Source organism: Maylandia zebra, linkage group LG17, assembly GCF_041146795.1.
Source record: "Maylandia zebra isolate NMK-2024a linkage group LG17, Mzebra_GT3a, whole genome shotgun sequence".
Taxonomy (NCBI): Eukaryota; Metazoa; Chordata; class Actinopteri; order Cichliformes; family Cichlidae; genus Maylandia; species Maylandia zebra.
The window spans coordinates 36,162,260-36,187,086 of NC_135183.1; the positions used below are offsets into that span (position 1 = coordinate 36,162,260).

Consider the following 24,827-nt stretch of genomic DNA (forward strand, 5'->3'; position numbering starts at 1 on the left):
GAAAGATCAACTGGGTGTTGGTTTGACTCATAGGACAGCTTCAGCTGTGGGATTCTCCTGTTTGTATTCAGACACTCACTGCACCCTCTGTTGGAGCCTGACTGACACTGAAGCTTTGGGGAAAATCCCAGTTTGCCGATATTTATACACTGGCTATTATTCTGTATGGTGTATATATACACATTTAGAGCTATATTAGAAGGAACAAAAGAGCAGTAATTATTTATTCAGAAAGTAGGGTTCTCATTGGCCAACAACATGCCAGTCACATGAGAATGCGGTAGCTGCTGTTCTCCTGTAAAGTCCAATTACAAAATACCACGATAGCACTGTTGAAAACCACTAAGCAGTGGATGCTGTCACAGTAGCTATATCCATCTTTTCTACTCCCTGTGATTGCCGATAATTGCCTAGAATTACATTTTCACAATATTTCTAAAATTAGAAACATCCTGTCTCACAGAAACTAGAAAACTAGTTTGTGCATGTATTACTTCTTGGCTGGAATACTGTAATTTCTTTATTATCAGGATGTCCTTAAAGCTCCCTGAAAAGCCTTCAGCTGATCCAAAATGCTGCAGCGAGTACTGACAGGTACTAGAATGCGACGGCATGATTCTCCCATACCGGCTTCTTTTCACTGGCTTCCTGTTAAATCCAGAATTCACTTTAAAATTCTTCTTGTCACAAACGAGGTCTTGAATAATCAGTCCTCATCTCTGTCTTCCTCCCCTCATGCTCAACCGGTAACAGCAGATGGCTGCCCATCCCTGATCCTAGTTATGCCAGAGGTTTCTTCCTGTTAAAAGGGAGTTTTTCTTGTTGTTAAGTGCTATTATCATAGGTTTTTTACTTTGCAATATAAAGCGCCTTGAGGCGTCGTTATTTTGTAAGACATAAATAAAACTGAATTGATTTGTTGACAGTTGCATTGATGCTGCTGTACTGGACACATTATGTGATGCTAAAATAACCAAATCGTCTTTTCGTGCACTCCTGACACATTGTCATAATTCCAAAAAGACCAGTATTGCCCAGCCTATATGATTCTCTGACCTGTGCTAAATTTAAAGAACTATTAAAGCTCATCATGTGGTACAAATATCATCATTTATTTAAGTGCTGAAAGCTGGGCTAAACTCAAGCATTTACTTAAAAGCTGAAAAAGAAGCAAGTTCATTTTTCTGAGGTTGCATTGTATCGTTTTATTTACAAGAAAATACATCTTCATCTCTCAACATAAAGTGATTTTTGATCAGATGACCTTAATGTCGCTCAAGCTCTCTTGCTGTAAAGGCTTAAAATACACAGACTCCTACACATGTGTCATATGAGATCCCCAAAAGATGACCTGGGCTACTGTTACTGAAAATTATGTCTTTAACATAATTATGTAATAATTCCAAAGCGTAGTAATCCCTGGATTTAAGGAAGAATCAATGCATGCTGGTCTGTGGTACACAGCAGCCTAATACAAATCCCACAAAAGTACAACATCATTCTCAAACTTACATATAGTCATCCATCTGCTTTTGACAATGTTGAAAAGATTGAATCTGGCTGCCCTGTAGCCATGGAATAACATGAAAATGGCCTTTCCCATAATTCCAGTTCACATACCACGCTGTACAGCAGCTCTGAAATGTAACACCACATTGTGGCTCTTGTAAAATGAAACAGCATGCACTATTAACACAATTATAAAACGACAAGCTGTTAACAAAGAAGAAACTTGTATGATCCAGCTTCATACATAATCTCTCACTTACATTCAGTCTCTTAATAAACGATGGGGTGAGAAAGGCTGGGAGGGGGTTGGTGGGGGGTATGGGGGGGTTGCACTAGCAAGTAACAGTTCAGTAAGCCACTGCAGAGGCCTGCTGTGTCGTGGGGTTGGAAGAAATGATGAGGTCTCATTCACAAGCCAAAAATTCAATGCAGAGAAATGTTCATAGTCAGACCAGGACCAAGGCAACCACAAACACTGTAGCTGCTTTAACTTTTTTGGCCACTTGGGGGCAGCAGAAACATGCTTTGACCACTACACTGTCAGATTATTGCCTTCTCTGTGTTGCTAGTTGCCAGCAGGTGAATTTTACGTCCAGCTGATACCAATGTTCACTATCCTGTCCCCTATCATGCGTTTTCATCAATGAATAACTCCACTCAACAGTAAATGACTGGGTTTAGCCTCAGTTTTGCAGGATGATTGGAAGAAAATGATGCAAAAAAACCCCCCCAAATAAATAAAAATCTGACAAAAGAAGAAGAAGACACCTCATCATTTCTTCTCCTGTCTATTCAAGATGAAATACTGGATTTATCGTCTCACTATGCCTGTGAAAATAGCAGGCACTTCTTTGAGCCGACCTCCTTGTTCCAGTTTTACTCGGCAGACTCTTGTGTCATTCAGCGGATCGTGCGCCTTCCTGTCAACAGAGTCCAAATGAACAAAACGATCGTGTTTCGGGTCAGAAACGTATGCCATCTTGCCGTTTTTGCAAGGCTGTGGTGATGCCCGTGATGCTCTCCCTTACATACCAGAAGAAAACAGTCTCTTTAATAGAGAGAACATCCCAGATAGGACCTTTAGACATTAAAGAAAAGAAGTGACTCAAATCTTCAAAATCCGTTTTTGCTTTCCAGTCACATTTCTTTGGGGTTTTGGGGGGGGGGGTTGTCCCACAGAAACCTGGCAGCTCTCACCCTGAGCAGAGCAGCGCTGCATCTAAATGCTCTGAAGTTCTTTTCTTAAACTGTCCCCCAAAAGCCAAGAGGGGAGGTTTCATTGCTGGCATGTAAGTATGGTAGGGACGCAGCTGGGGCTCAGGCAAATCCTGGCATGCAAACCCAACAATATACATTAAAGGTTCCATAAAAGATTAGATAATGCCTGCTTGCTTATATGCCTAAACTTAGACGTCATTTAGCCATTTTTGTCTGAGGATTCTAAGAAGTCCTTGTGTAGACGGAAATACAGCAGTGCACTTGTTGATGATGTACCTGATTGTCCATGCTCTGAGGCTCTGAACACACATATGGTGGAATGTTAACAAAACAGAGGCGTTTTAACAATATAGTGGTATCGTAATCAGTGAGATGGCTTGGTATCATTAGATTGTGCTAGTTAGTCAGGCATGGAACTGGCACTGTTTGAGGCTTATATCCAGCACAGTGTGACAGTTTCACAGAGAAGTCCAGTGTTTCTCCTGTTTTAATTAACATAATGTGTCACAAATAAAAAATACATTTACAGATTTTCTGCCACACAGTTAAAACATGAGGGAGGCTCATATCGAACATGACCAAAGTTTCAAATATGTGCAAACAATCCCTGTCATCCAAAAGCTCTGATTTCAGACACTTCTATTTATCTATATGAGCCAAAGGAACGCAAGGTGGGTGTTACCTTTTCCAGAATGACGATATCATTATAGAGTAATCTCAGGCACTAAAGCCCCACCCACCTGCTGTTCAGGCTTGCTTATGAGGGGCAGCCAATCAGAGTAAAGTTGGCTCAAAGGTCGGGTGGCCTTTCAGAGAAAGACGCTTGAACAGCTTTTCAGGTTGAAAAAAATGATTATTTTGAACTGTGAATCATGCAAAGCTACGCTAGAATAAAAATATTATTAGAACATTAGAATAACTGTAATTGGTCCCCTTTAACTCAGCCCAATCTGAAAAGCAAAGGCAGTCCTGTTTGCAGCTGGTGAACCATATCAAACAGGAGCATTCCAGGTTCGAACCGTGTAAAGAGAGTACATTTATAAAAGCAGTTGTAATCGCAAGTTACCGTCACCACGCAGGAGCGCGGAATTCCCAACTTTTTTAAGAAAGGAAAAAAAAAACATTTTAACAGTATCACAACTTTCCATCTTTGTTACCAGCAACTTCACGTGTAAAAACAACCTATTATCTATTATAACTTAATAATTTTAAACAGCTGTAACGTGGAGCATATTCTGGAACATGGTAGAGTATTTAAATACACAAAGTCATCCTTTCATTGCTTGGCAAATATGAATGCTGTCTACGGTGTATGAAACGACTTGCCTCAAACACACATTGTCAAAACGCCAAATCATGAACTATCTACTATCGACAATGACTAACGTGCATCTCTCCAGCAGATTTCCAGAGCCTTACATGGTCACTACTAATTACTGTTATTGTTTTTCCTCTAATTTGATATCCTTTTGTGTGTTTGTGTGTGTGTGTGTGTGTGTGTGCACTCATCTGCTAAAAAAACCCTCTCCGAGCAGGATGAGCTTGCCCTTCCTCACTGGACCTCTTTATCTCATTGTATTTGTTCAATAAACCAGAAACTTAGAGTTCTGGAGTCAGACCTGCGTCACTAATCACTCTAATAATAGAGTCGGCATCTGAGCCCATTCCAGTGGTTCATGGACGTGCAACCTAACAAAGCTAACGTGAGGTATAAGGAAACAGATTGTACTGTGGCTCTGCAAAAAAAAAAGTTAAAATTACATTCGGGAAAACGAAAATCTGCTGCTAAACTGGAATACTGCTTTGGACATCAAAGTGGCTCTAACCTTTAAAAGGTTTTCCAGCTAAATAGCAGCTCCCAGAGCCACCGTGACATGCACACCTCTGAAAGCAGAGTAAAGTGCTACAAAACAAACAAATTCATCGTCTTGGTTAATTTGGGTGTATCAGTCACGCCACTTTGAGCAGTGGAAGCAAACAGCGTGCATTACAAGCAGCAGGAATACTTGCGAATGCACTTCACTCTCCCCCGCCTCTCAGACTGGAGCAGGGCAAAGGAGAGGGTGAAAAGACGGAGGGGGGAGAGAAGGGAGAGCTCAGAGGCAAAGCTGCCATTAAGAGCTCCCCTGCTTTACCGAGAGGCTCAGGGCAAAAGAAAAAAAAGGGAAAAAAAATTTGTACTAACAAACTGATTTCTTTGCCTTTTCATTGCCTCGCACCTCCTCCACCACCCCCAGCTTCTTCTTTTCTCCTCGTCTCAATCCTCCTTTACCCCCTCGGATCTCTTCTCACACCTCCCCCCTCACTCCTCAGCTGTTTTTAGGACAGAGTCGTCTCCGAGGATCTTGCAGAGCTCGTTGAGGCGATTCTGCATCTCGGGAATGCCGGCCAGCTGGGTCTCCAGCCGCTGCTTCTCCTCGGTGAGGGAGAGGCGCGTTGCCGTGTCCAGCTGCTCAAAGCGCCAGCCTCCTTCCCCGTCAAACTGCAGCAGGTGGGTGTGGTACTTCCTGGAGGTGGGGAAGAAGGATTAGAAACAAAGAAAAGATTTGCTCCCTACTACAACTCCCAACTACATTAGCATTTATGGACCAAAATATTCCCCCAGTGTGACGAGGCTTACCACAGGGAGGGTCTGTGTGTGATGGAGAGCAGGGAGATGCCGGCATCTTTGGCAGCCTGGAAAATCTTTCCTTCCACGTCAATGCTCACAGCGCTGGTGCACTCATCCAACAAGGCATATTTAGGCCTGACAGAGGCAGAGAAATGGTTTTAAGTTGGTGCTATGCATCCACTCCATGCAATCGGATTGGTTATGCTATACACCCATAAACAAGATCCAACTGTTACAGCAGATGAACTATAGTTTTAAAGGGGCAACTTCTAGAGTAGCTTAGCATGATTCCAAGTTCAAAGTAAGCCTATGTTATCTCGTACTAGGCTTCAATGGAGCTCATTTTATCCTCTGAACCAAGCTGTCTTAGCTTCTTTCTTTAGGGCAGCTTTCCTGTGATTGGCTGCCATTTGAAAACACATGATTTGCAAACAAGAGGGTGTGGCCTCTGAACTCCCAGCCATAGCTGTGTGCCTGTGATAGTCATAATAAAGTCCTCTCTATTAGTCTAAAAGCAAAAGCAAAAAAACAAAACAAAAAACCATCTAAAACCTGCAGTTTGGCTCACAGGCATTACCTGCATATATACTGATCTCATTATTTGGCCACATTCATTATGAGCATTCACCATTTATAGAGTTGTGCAAATATGTAAACGTTGAAAAAACACACTTTAGTTTACTCTTCAGCATTCAATTTCTTAACAGTAATTCCTTCTGTGAAAACAGCCAATGGGCTACACGCTAAGAAATGTTAACCCACAGGCTTTTTCTCCTTACCTGTGGTAGAACATGCGGGCCATACCCATCCTCTGCTTCTCACCTCCTGACAACACATCCTTCCAGTCCAGCTCAGCATCCCAGCCTGAATAAAAAAGGAGGTATTGCAGAGTAAGCAAGTGTTTTTAAGTGTTCTTTTTTTTGGTAATGAACCTCTGAACTAAAAGATTATCACCAGGGGGCAGGATTTAACTGTTTTTAGCCTTGACCATGAGAGGAAATAATATGTTCGTAAACACTTGTGTAGATCACTCACTGCACCATCTTGTAGTACAAGTTGGTATAACATGAAAGCACAGCCAGACCCTAATTCAGCATCAGCTGTTATCCCTTCAGCACCGTACAGAGCTGCAAAAAAGTATTTGCCTGATTGCTTATTTTTGTATATTTGTCACACTTACACGTCTCAAACCACCATCGCACAAATTTTGATACTATACAAAGATAGAGTAAATACAAAATGCAGTTTTTAAATGATGATGTCATCTATTAAGGGAAAACAGCTATCCAAACTAACCATCCTGGGCCACCCTTGTCAGCAGGGCTGCAATCAAGTGTTGCGATGATTCAGTTCAATTCAGTTGAATTCAATGTAATTTATACAGCGTCAAATCACAACAACAGTCGCCTCAAGGCGCTTTATATTGTAAGGTAGACCCTACAATAATACACACAGAGACAAACCCAAACATCATATGACCCCTTATGAGCAAGCACTTTGGCGACAGTGGGAAGGAAAAACTCCCTTTTAACAGGAAGAAACTTCTGGCAGAACCAGGCTAAGGGAGGGGCGGGGCCATCTGCTGCGACCGGTTGGGCTGAGAGAAGGAAGACAGGATAAAAGACATGCTGTGGAAGAGAGCAAGGGATTAATAACAAGTGCAGAGATTCAGTGCAGAGAGGTCTATTAATACATAGTGAGTGAGAAAGGTAACTGAAGAAGAAATACTCAATGCATCATGGGAATCCCCCAGCAGCCTACACCTATTGCAGCATAACTAAGGGAGGATTCAAGGTCACTTGGTCCAGCCCAACTATATGCTTTAGCAAAAAAGGAAGGTTTTAAGCCAAATCTTAAAAGTAGAGATAGATGACTGGCAATGACTCTTTCACAACGCTGTGGAGGAATTCTGTTGCACTTTTCTTCACAGAATTGATCGTGACATGATGTGTTGCTTTCGAGATCTTTTAGCCCACTTCACTTCATGTCCTATTTAAGTGATTTCTAGATTTAACACGTTTGGCATTATTGTGGGTGTGACTGGTGAAATTATAAGCAGCTTTCCAAAAAATGTGTCTAATCACATTTAATTTATGATTTAACCAACGGTCCCCAACCCTCAACTCAAGTGTTCTACAGTCTCTATATTTCAAAATGAGATTACAATAGAAGAAAGGGAAGTGTAGATACTTTATAACAGCAGTCCCCAACCCTTGGGCCACGAACCGGTACCAGGCCGTGAGTCGTTTGGTACCGGGCCGCGAGAGTTGAGGCTCCAGTGGCGTGTCCAGCGGGGTGGCCTGGGGGGGCACAGGCCACCCCCCCAACCAGACTGGCCACCCCAGGTGCCACCCCGAAGCTAAAACAATAAAATTTAATGAAATATCAAATGTACGATTATGGTTTCACAGTGAAGCTCAGATATCCGAGGGTAAGTGAATGCAGCACCGGCTTCTGCACTATGCATCATGTTAGCAAAGGTAGGAGAGCCAAGCACGAAAGACGGCACCGCAGAAAACATTTTTTCAGCGAAAGATTAACACGTTAACATAGCTGGACTAGCCATCGGACGTTTGCATGGTGGGCTGATGACTTATTTATTTTTTTTGTAACGGCATGAACAATGAGAAGTGGTGGATTGGCCAGATGCTGGCCGATGTGTAAAAATAACTCAGTTGTTTGGTGGTGGCTATGGCGGGGCTTCCACAGAGGCAACAGGTGGATGAGGGAAGGTGAGGCAGGAGGAGAGCCCCGAGGCAGCCGCCGGTCCAAGTGTCAGGTGTCAGGTGAACTGAACTTCAGGTAAGAAGTTATGACCTGCAGTCTATCTGGGTCAGATATAAACCAAGTTTAGGTGGAGTTTATTTTCATTGTGCTGACTTTTTACAGTCAGTTACAATACCTCATACTGCGTGAGCTAGCATGAGGAGTTTCTATACAGCTGTTCGGTTGCTATGATGTTACTGATAGTGAACTTTATTTTATTCATAAGATTAGTTAGTAGAGCTGCCAACAGTTCCTTAAAAAATGGAATGGTCCCTCATTCAGAGAAAATATTACGCGTTTCATATTGCCTCTTCTTCTCTCATCCTCTCACCCTCCCTCTCCTGTTGCTACTTTAATCATGAAACTGATCAATGATCAGCTGATCGGCTTTTCTCTCTTGTTTATTTATCGCCCACTTTGCGCCATGAAACAGGAAACCAGCGGATGTCGCGGTAAACAACAGCAGCACGTTTAAGCTTGATCAGCTGTTGTTAGAATTTATTTAATATTAATTTCTAGTATCAGCTGATGTTTGCTGGAGCCACAGCTGTAAAGCTGCTGGTCATGATGTCTGTTTAGATATGTGGTGAGAGGGAAACATGAAGATGAAACCAGGAGATGTCCTTACTGAATCATCAGAGCTGTGATGGAGAAACAGGTTTACCTTTTAGGTGACATGAATGAGTTGAAGTTATGAACTGTTTCTGAGAGACAAATAACACCAGGATCCTTTTCTAAGTAGCTGACAGCTGGTAACTGTGCAGGGGCGGGTCTAGCAAAGTGTTGCCAGGGGGGCAGGTAGGGCATTAACAGGGAGAGGGGGGCACAAGGAAATACTTTCTTATTCTCATTTAAAATGTCTCACTTTTATTAAATAATTATCTGAATCTTGCGAACAAAGTTTTTATCTGACATAAAATGTATAGAAATCATACATATGCCAAAAAGACTACATCACTGTCACAACAGCATTTGTTTTCATTCAAAGGCTTTATGGCTATGTAGTCAAAATGCCCAATTTTTTGTCCCAGTCCAGCCCTGCAGGTTAATACTGCCAGTGTCACCATGCCAGCTGACTGTATTTCATCATCAGCCAGTGTTCTTTATCAGTATTACCAAAGTTTACCATAAGGCAGCATAGAAAGTATTTACTTGCTTTCAGGTTTTATTCAAATGTTAGTCTTTTCATTTGTTTCCCCACTTTTTTCCTGTTTCAAAATCAAACACCAGTTTGTGAGAAGATTATCTTCTTTTTTTTAACAGGCATTGGTTTTGCATTGGCATTGGCTAATTTGCCAATTGTATGTTAAAAATGTTCGTATTTTAATATTCAAAAATGTTTTTGCCCAAAACATGTGCACTACATGTCAGTAAAAATACTATGCAAATATTGATGTCCTTGAATGCTGAGTAAACACTGACTGATTGTATCTCTTGTACTTTATCAACGCAGTATCTAAAAACTTTGCACCGTAGTGGTTAAAATCTCATTCTAATAAGAGTTAAAAGCGCATTCGGTTATTAGGTTTATAGGATTATTGAATTATGGTTAAGGGTTGGTAGAATTGTTTTTAACATTATCTGCCACCCTTCTCCAAATCTGTGCCCCTACCTGGCCCCCCCAACAAAAATTTTCTAGACACGCCACTGTGAGGCTCGGGTGTGAAATTTAGGGTGTGTTTTAAATTTCGGGTGTGTTTTCAGGGTTTTTATCGTTAACTCAGTTTCCCTGGGTCTTTTCCTGTGTTGTAGTTTTGTGTCTTATTTTGAAAGAAATATTTATGTGTTACCATAGCGACCAGAGAGCATTAAGGGGCAGAGAGGAGGATGTTACTCTCAATGTTTGTCACGGACCCAGTTCCAGGGATTCGGGGTCCGTGAGCAGTGTGGACTACTATTGTAGTTATTATTATTATTATTATTATCATTATTGTGGTTGTTGTTATTATGGTTGTGTCTGCTGTCCTGTTTTTCCGTGTTGGTGTACTGTCAGGTGTTTAGGGGTGTGTGCTTGTGTATGTGAGGGTGCGGTCGTGGCAGGCACTTTTAGGCCTGGTGGGTGTGGCCCTGCCAGCTGACCGGTCCCACCCAGGAATCCACACACACCTGGCGCCGATCAAGCCTCGTCAGAGGAGCTTCAAAACAGTGTGGCTGAGAGCTCCTCGACGCTGGATCGTTGAGTGACTTCCCGTCAGTCTTAAGTGTATTGTGCAAGGTTAGTGCAAGCCTACTGTTAGGTTTTGTACTCACGGCTGCCTTTGGTATGCGTGTTTCCTCAGGAGGAATTGTGGCGACCAGGAGGCAGCACACGGAGAGTACACAGGGAACGGAGACAGAGCACGGAGCATGGGATAAAGGAGAAGACACGGAACGGGAGTTGGGATCGCACGGGGGGATTTATTGTTGTTCGGATTGTCACCACTGTAAATAAACACTGTTGCACTGTAGAGTCCTGCATTTTGGGTCCTCCTTTCCCCACATCCCCACGGTCTGCCAGCGAGACCGTGACAATGTTGTTAGCACATTTCAGGAGGACACTGCTAATAAAGTTACACAATTACACAGTGAATTCAGATTATTATTATATTCATAAAAATAACAGTTTTCATCTTGGTCGTATCATTTTATTTTGTTGTATTTATCCACAACACCTTAAAGGCTGGTCCGTGAAAATATTGTCTGACATTAAACCGGTCCGTGGCGCAAAAAAGGCTGGGGACCGCTGATTTAACTTACCTGCCCACCTTTTCAAATAAGGCCAGGTAGGTTAGGATAGCTTTAAACATAAAAAATAAACAAAATCATTTGAAAACTGCATTTTGTATTACATTGTTGCGCTCTACACAGATGTTTTAGAGAAGCAGTAATAGCACTTTTTCAAAGTCTGCTGATAGCTTTAAAAAAGCAACCACAGGAATTTACAACAAGCACATTTTAAGGTGGTGTTAGTTGGATATTGTGGGATTATATATGATGACAGGAAATATTTTTTCTCCTTTGTTATATGAAACATGGAGAAGGCACTTAGAGTTTGATGCCACACAAAAACTAATGAGTAAAATCCATGAAAATGAAAACTGCAATACATGACTTCACATTAAATACTAGACTAAACTGTAAAGAGTTAAAGAGAAGACAAAGACTGTGTAACGGACTAATCATCATATCCTCTTTGGTTATATTGCATGTCTTTGTGAGCCCATAATAATGTGACTGCATACACGTGGGCTAATTACCATGAGTAATGCAAACCTTTCTAAACTGTTTCACAGTGCAACTATTCACGCATTAAACCTTCTTGCGGCGCTAAGCTTGGTACAGTAGTTGGTTCACAACAGTGTAACCATTTGTTCTGCAGGAGGGAGAGAACGGCTGCCAATTTGTCACACACTCAAGTTTAGGAAACGCGCGCTCAAGCTCCTGGCTGATGATCTCAAACACCAGCAAACCTTTTCTTCACAATTAAAGGTTTATAATTAAATGCTTAGGGAGTTTTTTCTTCCCATTGTTGCCAAGTGCTTGCTCACAAGGGGTCATCTGATTGTTGGGGGTTTCTCTGTTTTATTGTAGGGTCTTTAACTTACAATATAAAGTACCTTGTGCTGTGATTTAGTGACAAGGTTCCTTTAGCTCAGTAGTTGATTTTAATTTAGTATGTTGAGTTTTTTTTTCTTATCTGGTGATTGTGTGTCTTTTGATTTATGTGGTGAACTGCTGCTCTTTCATGGATAAATAAAAATAAAAGCTGTCTTACCTCCCTCTCTGTTGACAATGTGATTGAGGTTGACTATGGCTAAGATGACCTCTAGGTCCTTGTCACTCATCCCTCTGGCAGCCATGTCCTCCACCGAGTCTGGGTAGATCACCTGGTCCCGCAGTGAACCTAATGACATGTACGGCCTGGGGAAACATAAATGCACATAAGTTGTATCCGTTATGAGCACTAAAGCTCACAAATTGTGTGACAAAAGCATTTTTAGACACTTAAAGAGGAGGAGCTGAAAGAAAAAGATGTCTGTTTTATAGATAGTGTGTTGGATTCTGTTACAGCTGCCAGCTGGCCATCTCATCCTATGTATAAAATATTTACCGCACTGCAGGAGGGAGTCAGCTATGGGTACGATTACATTTGAAGGTTTGGGTAAGACTGCTTCCCACATGGGCGGCAGATCCTTGGTTTGAATCTCGACTGGTTGGACCATTACCTGCCTGTGCTCTCTGTTACCCTCACTCTCTCCTGTCAGAGTTGCTATATTTATTTCACTGTCTCGCTCTAAAATCAACATAAAAATGACAAAAATGTTATCATGATAACAGCTGCTGCTCCAACTGTTGCAGCTCTTGCTATATAGCAATAAAGGAGAGAGGTTACGCATAATGGATAATTACCAAACAACTATAATAATATTTAATTTGATAATATTTATCATATCTAATCATTCTGCAGAGCTAGTATTTTAAACTTAATCTGGACAGTAAATATTTGACTCTGTCCACAGCTCTGGTTTCTCTCTCAGCTGCACAGACACACTCAGGTCCTGTTACAATGGATTAGATTACTGTTACGGTTCACTGGTACAATGATCAAACCCTGCACTTGTTTTGTCTGCCGTGGGCCCTGCGATTATTGAGAGTGTGCATTTGTGCGTATACCTCTGAGGGATGTAGAACATATGCTGAGGGGAGGGTTTGTGTAGCCGGCCGCCGTAGACAGGCCACAAGCCGCCGAGGATCCTGAACAGAGAGCTTTTTCCACAACCATTAGGCCCTGTGATCAGTAGGTGCATGCTCTCTTCCACCTGAACGGGAGAGACAATTTATTAATTCTCCTGAAGCAGAGCGGGCTGTCAGTGTAATTACAATGCATCACTAGGCCATAAAGCTGTGGAAAAAGCAGGAGTGGTGTTAAACTGTTACACACAGAAAATATGGGCTCAAATTGTGGTCATAAATATTTTGTATTTGTAAATCAGTTTTGTACTTGTAAATCAGGATTTGTATGAGTAAAAAGAATTTGTGTGTGTAAAAAAGATTTGTATGTATATCCAAAAAATACGGGTGAAACTCTGCACTCAAGTTTCAACTTACAAATACGAATTTTAACCGTATTTTTCTTCCTTTCAGCTGATTGGTCAATGTCATGTCAATCACAAATGTAACTATCCAATCAGAGAACAGATGGGTTTGGCTGTCGGAGGGGCACTTTTTTGAACTGTCCCTGAAAAGTGGTTTTGTATATTGAACACAACTTAAAAAAATAATAAAAATCCAGATGAAAATATATAGAATTTGCAAAATATTATCTTGCACCTGTCAAAAATTTGTATTTAATATCATATTGATATAATAAATGAAATTATTTATTAAGTATCTTTAGATTTCAGTAAATTGTGGCTAATAAAAGTAAAAAAGCCTGATTAATTAATTAATCAAGGCTAAAGTTCTACATATTTAAGGGCTTGGGCACTTGCGCTACAGGCGCTAGCTAGCTTCTCAAGCGTCACCTTAGCTAATTAAAGTCACTGAGCTCTCATAATAAGGCTTATGTGGTTAGTTTCACTAACAGACTGTTTAAGAAGCGCTCTTTTTTTGGTGAATGAAATTCTAGTATTACTTCATTCATATGTAAGTACTAATTTGTAAGTATGGTATATGGCTACAGCTTACTAGCCAAACTAGCTTGTGTTAGCTGATAACTTGGCACGCCCCAATCTCGCATAAATACGCTGATTCTGGCTCAAGATTAAAAATGTAGTGATGTCTATAAGGCAAATCCTTTGAAACATTAGGCCACAGCACACATTACTACTCTATCATTAGTTTTTATAGCTTTAATCCTTTTGCTAAAGTGGTTAACCATGGTTTCCATGGCGAGAAACCAAATATAGAGCCTCATTCATAAACGATGGGTAAAAACGTTTCACACACAAATTTATGATTCTTATTTTCTCTATTTTCATGCACGACTATGCATTTGAAAAAATATTACACACCACTCTTATTGCTACTTATACTACTGCTAATTATTATTATTTAATTTTGGTCAATATTTACAGCTTTACAAAACGACATTGGCTAAAAATGTTTAGAATTAGAATACAAAACTTAATAATATGATATTAATTTACGTGTTACAATGCAAATTAATAATTGAAAATATGTAGACTTTAAACACACTTTAACAGGGTTATCTTATCATATGGGTCACTCTAAGTTTCATATGAACCTAAATGTCAAAATGTTCCTTTTTTCTTTTACTTGCCACAGTGAGTGTCTCAAGTTAAATGATATTCATCACCCCCATTATTTCAGCCAGCTCTTCATCCTCAGACACTATTACCCATCCTGCTTTTTTGCCTTAGTGAGCATGCTCTTCACCTGTATGCAGCTTGCTGTATGCAGATTACATGCAGTGATCTGTCCCATAAATCTTGCAGTAGTTTTGCATGTGCACTTGTTTTTTCGTGCAGGGTAAGAACTAAAAAAAAGAACTTAAAAGAAAAAGATCTTCAGTTCTTCAAAAAACTGCCATTTAAAGTTTGTGTATGATATTTATATTGAAGCTGACATTTTTAAGCACAGCATCAGCGTCTTTTTCCGTTATCAGCTCAATGTCAGCGGCGTACTCTTGTGTAACGACCTCAGGCCAACATGTATAATTGGAGCCTAGTGCAGTCTGCACAGAGGTCTGTTTGCCTGTGGTGTTTGAAAGAGATAAGCTATTCTTATTCATTTGTAATAATTACAAAAGCTGATTCTTTTGATGTCTCAAAAAGCATTTTTATCAAAAACATCATGTCAGTGTTTCCTATTGTTGCCTCCTAACAAAAGAAGTCAGCAGGTCAGAACTGGAATAAGAGACACGTTTTGTCTGGTATCAAATTATCAGCGATGAAATCATGCTAACTCAATTATCCACATACAAGAAACAGATGAAAGGATCAGCAGACCCTCAGCCACTTTTGAGTGAAAAAAACAGAACCTGTGCTGAATGGATGAGCAGATCTTTGCAGCAGATTCACATCTATGATATGAGCGTTATGCATTATACCCTGCATCCAAATAAAACTGGAACGTCTGATCTGTGATTTCCACCACCATGAAATCCTCATGAGGTGAATATAGTAGTGAAAATCCAGAGGGGAGCAACAAGTTGACACCCAAAGGATGTATCTGCTTTCTAATGAGACCCTGGGCCATTGTTTTTAAATGCTAATAAATTCTACACGGACCAAAATCCTCAGGAGTGAAGTCAGAGGGGCCTGAACTATCAGTTAAAGTAGAGCTCAGAAGGAAAAAAAGATCAGCCACCTTGAAGTTTAGGCAAGATACTACAACGTCTCCGTTTGGTGTGATAATCGGGACGTTCTCACACACGATGCCCTTGTCCACATCAATCACTTCGCCTGCAGAAACACAGAAACAGAGAAAAAGGATCAGGAACTACAGTGATTGTGTATTAGAGTAACTGATTGGACTCTGTGTCTTTACCACTTCACTTATTCATTAGCTTAGCATTACCCTCCAACATAAGATGCTTTCTATTAGAGTGTATCCAACCTTTGGCCATTTAGTTTATTGATTTCTTATAATGTAAGCTGATCTGTAAGCTGGCCCAGATAAGGTTTGTGCAATTCATAAAATCTGGTCAAACATTATAAATTAGCAGCAAAACTTGAGCCTGAAGTTAGCATGTAAGACAAATTCTGTTATTGATTTCAGTGAGGCAACTGCCGAAGCTATAGGCTATAACTCATTGCTGATTGTTGCTAATTTGGACAACAGAATGGATCGAATAATTGTTGGCAGACAGATGTTGTTGGGGAGTGAACTGAGCGTTTACCATTGACTATGTTTTGACCTGAACCAAATCAAAGCTTACTCTGGGCTTCAGGTAGCAGAAGTGGTAAAAGCAACAGAGGTTGTTGTGATGGCAACCTCTTCCTCTTCTGTTTTTTTTTTTTTTTGTACAGACAAAGAGGTGTTGTGTGTACACTGCTAGCTACCCTTTATTTCCAGCGGTCCGTCTATGTGCATCTCAGGCTTGCTCTTCTTCTCCGTCGTTGTTGTGGCTGACACAGAAGAGCGCTTGTAAATGCCCTTCTGGACATCCTCGAATACGACAAACATGTTGTGGACCCTCGCAGTGTAGCCTGCCAGCTCCGTGACCTGTCCCAACAAACACACACGGGTCAGTCCATCTCTGGTAGATGTTAGTGTCACCACCATTGTGATAAAGATCACGATCATGGTGATGTGCCTGATAAAAATGTGACTCCATGAGTGCAGGACTTGGAACATTGATCCTAAGCTAGGTTTCATTTTAACTTCGGCTGCTGCATCTGCAATAGCCATAAAGTACATTCAGTGCCCCCGTTAACAGGAAGCTGTTCCTCCTCAATATCTCCTGGTGCTTGCTTATATTAAATAATTAAGGTTTTTATATGTTCTGATGAAGGCCACAAGGCTATAACATTAACATGTCTGCTGGCATGGCCAAAACAAATTGGCAAAATGAAGATCTGTCAATACATTTCCCTAAAGTTTGTGTCAGTAGACAAGCAGACTTAGAAAAAGGTTTTGAATCTGTGTAAAATATAAAAACAGAAAAACAGAATGAAATCATGTACAAATTGCATAAACCTGTATTTTACTCACAAAACCCCCCCCAGAAAACATATCAAATGTTTGAGACTACTCATTCGCTAAAGCTGAAGTGGATACTCATTCAAAATGAAACTTTTCTGCAGTCAGGGGAATCTAAATCTGACTAAAGACAGGGACCATCTGGAGTGTTATCAGTGCTCAGTTTAAAAGCCTCTCTGATGATATGAGGGTGTTTTAGTGCCTGTGGAATTGGCAGTGTGCACATCTGAACAGGCACTATAAATGTTGAAAGCTATATCCAGGTTTTAGAGAAACATTTTCTCCCATCGAGATGACGTCTTTTTCAGGCAAGACCTTGCACATTTCAGCAAGACAATACTAAAGCACATAAAATATCTTTCAGAATCTGGAGGCTGAACTTTTTATCAGATGACAAAGACCCAGAACTGTTGAGCAGCTAGAATCATATGAGACAAGAAAGGGACAACATCCCTCTGCCTGAAGTCCAGCAGCCGCTCTCGTCAGTTCCCAGACTTTTACCGACAGTTGTTAAAAGAAGAGGCTGTACCACACATACCACACAGTGGTAAACATAACTTCTTTGTGAGGCATTGCTGCCATCAAATTCAAAATAAGCTCATATTTTCTTAAACTGCTACATTTTCTCAGTTTGTGTTTTGATGTTTTTTGTTTCCCATATGCAATTTTGAAACGAATTAAAATGACAGATTTATAAGATTCAAAAATCATTGCATTTTGTTTTTACTCACATCTTACAAGGCGTAGCAACTTTTCCTTACTGTTTGTGTGTGCTTTTGGATTAGATAGATCATATATTTGCTTTTCCTCTTGTGGTTCTTTGCACCGTGATAATAGGCACGCACGCAGATTCCCCGCATAGCTCAAAAGAAAAAAAAAAAACAAACCCTACTTCCACTTCCAATGTTCAATTTTTATCCAGACCACATCTCACTGAGATCATAATTTCACTTCACTTAACCAGCTCTAAATGTCATCCTTAAATAATTACTACTTATTCTGTATTTTCACCTTGTATTCATCTACCTCTTCCTGGATTTTAAAAAGAGATTTTTGTAAACATGATCATAAAATTAGTAAAATAATACATTTACTAATGTCCCACCGGGAGGAGGCCCCGGGGCAGACCCAGGACACGCTGGAGAGATTATATCTCTCGGCTGGCCTGGGAACGCCTTGGTGTTCCCCCGGATAAGCTGGAGGAGGTGGCTGGGGAGAGGGAGGTCTGGGCCTCTTTGCTTAGGCTGCTGCCCCTGCGACCCGGCCTCGGATAAAGCGGATGAGGATGGATGGATGGAATACATTTACTGCTGAGGCAACAGAGGAAAGGAGCCAAATGTGTTTACAGGCACCTGGAGAGTGTTTCTTTTCGCTTTCTGTGGTGCACCCTGCAGCGAGACAATGCCGGCTGTTGACACAGCTTGATTATTTTAAACATCGAGCACCATTTCTGAGAATTCATGGACACCGTGCGGGGCAGCGGACCAGCTCAAACTCATTCAACCAGTTATATTTCTACTCGTGTGCTGGTTAGCCCAGTGGCTGCCAAAGTTCAACAGCATAGCAATATATATTAGGGGTGCAACGATACACAAAATTCACGGTTCGGTTCGGTTCGATACTTTGGTGTCACGGTTCGATATTTTTTCGATACAAAAAATGTTCTTGCCTTTTTAATTTGTCATTTATTAAAATTATAAATATATATTTTAACTCAAAAGTACAGTTTTTAAATTTAATGTTGCTGAAACAACAAAGTAATAAATAAATAAATCTATCTGATCGAGAAATCACTCATCTTTGGAAAAGAGAGTTTATTACAGAGAAATGGCTCTTTCCAAAATAAAAGCTATACTATATGCTTCTTGGGTATACTCTCAGCAGCATATTAAACCTATCAGGTCCCCATAAGGAGAATCATGTGCTAACAGCTGTCTAAATGACCCCGGTAAAGTTTGTAGCATGCCTGGTTGTTGTTTTTGTCTGCTTCCACTTGTCTTTGCACTAGGATGATGTCGGCGTAAATGTGCAGTCATATTCGTTGTGTTCCCACTAGTGCTGTCAGCGTTAATCTGAAATGACGTTAACGCCACAACACGGCTAATCTCCGTTAACGAGCTACGGCGGATCGCCCCGTACGTGGGGCTGGACAGCGTCAACACGTTAACGAACAACTGCGCTAACGCAGTAGTTCACACCAATGTAATTGAGCATTGCGTGGCACATCCGACATACTGTTTTACTTTAGTCCATGACACGCTTACCTTCAGGGTCATACGTCACATGAAAACCAAAATAGTTCCAAAGGCCAGATCTGAATGAGGGTGGGGGAGGTTCAGTTTGCCATGTTGCAAGGAGATTAGCTTCTGTCTTGCTAGCATGCGCTGCGCTCACTGGATCTGCGCTCGACAGTGCAGCCTAGGCGGAGTAGTCGAACGCAGATCCACTGAGCTCTCAACAGAAGAAAAGTTGATAAAATAAATTAAAAATTTTGTATTGTTCGATACATATGCTACCGAACCAAAAGCACTGTATCGAACGGTTCAATATCAATACGAGTATCGTTGCACCCCTAATATATATGCAGCTTCAGTTTATTTTATTATGAGCCTCATTAACAGCACCAAAAAACCCACTGGGAAAAAGAACCACAGCCCTGCATAATGACATCTGACATTTCAACATAAGTATAGCAATGATTACAAAACACACACATTTGTGTTCTTTATAGTCTGCCTTTGTTCAAAATCCCTCATGAAAACATGCTGTTTGACTCATTTTTGTCTTAGTAATTAGTTCAACTTTTGCATGATATATCACCCAAATGTTAGTCCGGTTGAATTTTTCTTGCTTTTGCTAAAATAAAGTGACCTCCTAAAGCCGGGAACACGCTGTAATAATGCAAAATCCGTTTTGTACAAAGCAATTGGACATCTTATGCAAGAGAGATCCTTTTGATATGGCTGTATATAAGTAAACAATACGTAAGTAATCAGTTTAAATATTTAACCAGCCTAGACATTCATGCAGCATTGCAATATTTGTCCTGAATTCACAAAAAAACATACCGGGGCAAATTAAATACCACTAAAACCATCACATCCACTATTCTGGTTTAGAATCAAGCAAACCTGAGCTTTTCTTTGCTTGAGCTTTTTAAACGTGATGAAATTTTCAAATACTGGAGTCAGCATATGTGCAAGTAACCCCTGTGTGTTTCTTTTTTTGAAATCTTGGGTTTCTATGATGTCAGTGAGAGGGGATGTCCCTAATATGGTCATCTCAGAAGAGGGGCAATCACATGAAAATGCCCCCCTCCAGTATAAGTTAATAAGGATTATTTTGAATTGTGACTCACATGAAGCTAATCTAGCAGCAGAATAGATCCCTTTAACTAACACCCAGCTGCAGATTAAATGAGACCTGACTGCCCACTCGTAAACACGGCCCTGTTCTGAAGACCAGACAAGGCAGGTGCTGTAATCTGGTGCTTGCTGGGTTTTTTGGTGTGCTCAGCAGGTGTATTAACAAATACAGCCGCTTCATCCTTTCTGATTGGCCTAAAAAGAGTTCAAGTAAATGCTGTTGATCTTCCAGCTCTGCAGAAGTGCAGAGCTGAAAGATCAACAGATGGAGGATTATTTGCAGCTAAGCTGAGCTCTGAGAGAAGGAGCTCTCAAAACACACACACAAGCGCTGGGTTTCACTGACCCGAGAGTGATGGTGGATTCACTCTTCAGGAAGTGAGGCCTATTTAAGCCCTCTGTGTTCAGTTCTGTTCCCATAATAGAATTCCAAGCAGTGTAACACATACAGCATCAGAGCACCAACCTGACCCAGTTCTGTTTTTTACTTAGTCACTGGATCATGTGCTGATAGAACAGGGTGCCAATTTTAATGTACACGAGTGAACTACTGTGTTGTGTGTGATGTTGGTAGATATTTATGTGCTTTTCACATAAAAATAAAAAACAAAACGGGGACTTTTAGTCTTACCTTGTTATTGTGGAACAAAGAACAAAAACAACAGCAAAGCTTTTTAAGATGAATAACAAACTACTGCAAGGTAGGACTTGTCATGGGCCAATCTGACTGCACACACACACACTCCTCCATATTAAATAGGCAGAGTGTGTGGAGGCGTGAGCTGGGCACGCTGCCTCAGGAATGTGCTCCATCCCTGCTGTCTGTCAAACTGCACACACACACACACACACACATCTCTTGGCCTTGCACGCAGGGGCACGCCGCAATGCATCTCAAGCCACGTGCGCACACGTGCTCAAAACAGAAGTGCATGCAGGCTTAAACTCGTATCCCCCGGGAACGTGTTTTTCACAATAAAATGATAATCATGGTGTGAAGAAGGTGGCATGATGGGAAATTCTTTAGCACGGGTGAAACAGTTAAGGAAGCTCACAGCCAACCTCAAGCACATCGAACCAGTTTCATTTCCTCCTCTTTGACGCTGTTTCGGGCTGCTGAACCGTCGCTGACAGTCAAGTTACTCGCTGACAGGCATGAGATAAACCCGCCAGATCTTTGCTCAAATATTCCACATTTTTATAAAGGGAATTATCAAAAAGCCTGGGATAGTACACGCCAACACACAGGGTGGCACGTGATCAAAAGTGCAGCAGTACTAATGAGCTGCAGTGCAACACAGCTTCAGCACAAATGTGCTGCAACCAAATCCTCTTATGGACTTCAAAATGTAGCCTGAGAGAGAGAGAGAATGAACTGGTCTTGCAATTTCTTTCTTTCTTTCTTTTTGGATTAAAGTGCAATGAAAGATCAGGGATTTGGCTATCAATGAACAAGGTCTTTCATTCAGCTTTTTTTTCTCTTGTTTTTCCTTTTTCATGCTGTGTGGTGAGTTTTGCAAGAAGAAGAAGGAGAGAGATGGACATAAATCAATCCGACATTCTTGATGTCCACTCGTCCATGTACACATGGGCCACCGGAACGACCCACCGATGCTCAAACCTGGCCGGTTTATTTCTTCAAGAAGACATTTTTACTGACATCTGAGCCAAAAAACTGCAAAGTTGTGACACTCTGTACAGTCTTGGGTACTTCCTACTGTTCAGACGGACAATTAAACCTAAAAAGCTGCCAGATATGTTGTGAAAGAACAAAATGCTGAATCATTATAAGTTTAAATAAGCGCAAAAGACCTTTTCTTGTATGAAACTTCTGCTGCACTGCAATTGACTCTCAAACACATCATTTGCAGGATATAACACGTATTCAAAAGGCAACATTCATAAATTTCCATCTTAAACAGCGAAAATCTGTTATTAACAGATTAATCACTTCTTCATACAGTCTCTAACTTATCCAAAAATAATGAAAAATCTGTAATTTAATGCCTTAAAAGGGAAGCATTCCACATGTTGCTTTTCTGGACTCTACTAGAGCCGCTTTGCATGATTCACTTCATGCACAGGATGAAAGAAGTCCCCTCTCCCTTTAACCCAGCTTGTCTTCTGATTGGCTGGCCTTTGCAAACAGCAGGTCTGGACAGGAGGTTGGACTCACAGCCAGAGCTGTGTGCCTCAGATGACTAGATTATTAACATCAGAGTTGCTGCAACTTTCAGAATGGACGAGTATGAAATGCAGGTGTGCATGAGAGATCAGTGTAAGATGTGGGCCTGTGAGTCTCAGTTATGAAGTTTTCTGATTGAAAATGACAGCAAAGTTGTGTTAAATTCAGCATACTACAGTGCACCTCTTTGTAGGAGGACATGATCCTCTCGATGGCATCAGCTCCTGAGGCCAAGAGGTTACGTGCGGTGGTGAACGCCTCTGTTCTCTCGCTCACCATCACCTGGGTCTGACCGTCAGCTGTTTCTATAAGGGTGGAAAGACAGGCACAAGACATGGGACAGCGAGCAGAACAATTAACTTCGGGACCTCAAAAGACAAAACAGAGCTTTGTGTGTCAGCGGTGCGAAACATATTTTCACACTTTCACCTGGGAGCATAAGGATACGATGGAAAAAGGTTCATTAAATATCTGTAGGTACAGTGTAATAAGGGACTCGGTTACAGGCTTATTATTGATGCTGAGAGCTCATCAGGGAGGTGTGGGAGGCAGCTACTGTTTTCACACATGCTAATCAGCTCCCGCTGGTAGAGTAAGCAGTAACTACAGTTATTATAGTTGCACTTAAAAGGCAAGCACAAGACGCGTGCTAGGGTAACGCTACACCTAACCGACTCCCTACCGCTGTCAGCGAAGCCGGTGGCTGTGATGATGGGCACGGCCACCATGACGAGCCCGGCGCCGCTCCACACGTACTTCATGAGGAACTGCTCGATCATGATGTACCAGAGCCGTTTGGACAGGATCAGGTTCATCTGGTCTGCCAGAGCCCGGTAGCACTTCTGCAGCTGACACATCTCCACCTGCAGCGGGCGGTACATCAGAACATGAAGCAACACAGGCATTTCCCAAATCTCTGTGTGATCTGTGAAAAAGGCCGTGCAGTAGAATTTCTTCAAGATAATAGTAAAGTCTTTCACACTGATGCTCTTTCAGAATAAAAATAGCTTTAGTCAATAAAGTTAAAACTAACTCTGCTGCTAATCTTTGTGCCGGCTCTTATAGCATATTTGTGATCCTAACAGCCTCAAGCAGCAGTAGATGGAACATTGTTATGGATATGACCATTCATCTTAGCTGGCCATCCTCAAAGACCTACCTCTAAAGTTACCGCTTCACCCATAGTAATTACATTGGTGTCTACAGATTGTAAATGTGTTATGCATTTCACACGTAACGTGGCACATCCGGGCACAGACACTTCCTAATAAATAAACACAATAATGATCGTGTGGCTGCACATAACTCCCACACCGCTTCCATTCTGCAGCTAGCACTCACATGCCCACATCCGTCTCTGCATACCTTGTGTCCTCTGTAGAAAGCTATTTCCTCAGCATTAGCAATGATCCTAGAGTGCACATAGCGCAGGTAGCCCTTCCTGTGAGCCTCTTCGGCCACCAGCTTGCCAAATTTGGGCGAGCATGCACGCAGGACTTTAGCCGTGGCAAACACCACGAGCCCTGCCAGCAGGGTCGGACCGGAGGCGTTGGCCCCCCTGGACCTGGCGGTCTGAATCAACGTGTAGGAGGTCAGCATCACATCCAGTATAGGCTTGGTGAGGTTAGAATAGAGATGGGCCACGGACTGGGAGAACATCATCACGTCCTCGGTGAGAGACTGGTCCGGGTTGGCGAGCCTCCCGTCCATGTTGCTGACTTTGTAGTAGGTCTGATTGGTGAAGTAGGTCCGATAGGCATGGTTCACTAGCCGGGTGCGGAAGGCCAGAGCCAGTTTGCACTCCAGGTACCGGATGGCGCTGTTGACGAACGTGGCCGGGATTGCAATGAGGAGCCATTTGATCAGCTGGATGATGAAGCGTTTGGGTTTTTTCTCCACGATCGTTTTGACTATCTTGCCGTCCAAGCTGGCAACGTAAATAGAGAGAAACGTCCTAGATATCAGCGCCACCGAGTGCAAAGAGAGCAAAGCGAGCTCTCTGGAAACGAGCTTGGGAAAGAGGATTTTACCAAGTTCCAGGATCTGCATGAAAAACTCAGTATTTACCCCCGGGGATGGTTTCCTATCAATCACAGCATCCGTTTGAGTCTTTCCCGAGCAAGTGGAGCCGTTCTCCGCCTTTGAAGCCCGGTGATTGCTCCCAGGACCTTTGTTTTTGCAGAGCTGCTTGCAGATGATGGGGTACAGCGTTCTGACACCGTATGCAGCAGCCGCAAGAAACACGGCTCGCTTCGCCGCGGCCGTGCGGTCCCATCTCACTTTAGACGCCGCATCGAGGATGTTGGACATTTTTCAACCGTTAGTCGTCTCTGCAACCAGCCCTTACTACACCCATCCCCCAGACCTGACTCACCGCGTCGACATAAAGAGCGAGAGGATGGCCGGACTGATGTGAAGCGAGCCCGATACTTGTGCCGCTACATCCTGCTCCCCTTTTTTTTGCGCCAGCTACAAGCACTTCAAACTAGAACAAGTGCACTTCCGGTTATTGTTGCCAAATTAAAGG

General features: G+C 41.9%; 1 protein-coding gene across 1 annotated transcript; it reads right to left on the bottom strand.

The window, feature by feature from the left end:
* Positions 1-1,179: 1,179 nt before the first annotated feature.
* On the bottom strand, positions 1,180-24,754 carry abcd2 (ATP-binding cassette, sub-family D (ALD), member 2). The gene is made up of 10 exons (XM_004553913.5): positions 23,666-24,754; positions 22,983-23,163; positions 22,484-22,605; positions 16,111-16,273; positions 15,416-15,510; positions 12,758-12,903; positions 11,859-12,004; positions 6,118-6,202; positions 5,348-5,473; positions 1,180-5,234 (listed from the first exon to the last, which is right to left on the bottom strand). The coding sequence occupies exons 1-10, from the start codon at positions 24,608-24,610 to the stop codon at positions 5,030-5,032; spliced, it is 2,214 nt and encodes a 737-aa protein (XP_004553970.1). The 5' UTR covers positions 24,611-24,754; the 3' UTR covers positions 1,180-5,029.
* Positions 24,755-24,827: the final 73 nt, after the last annotated feature.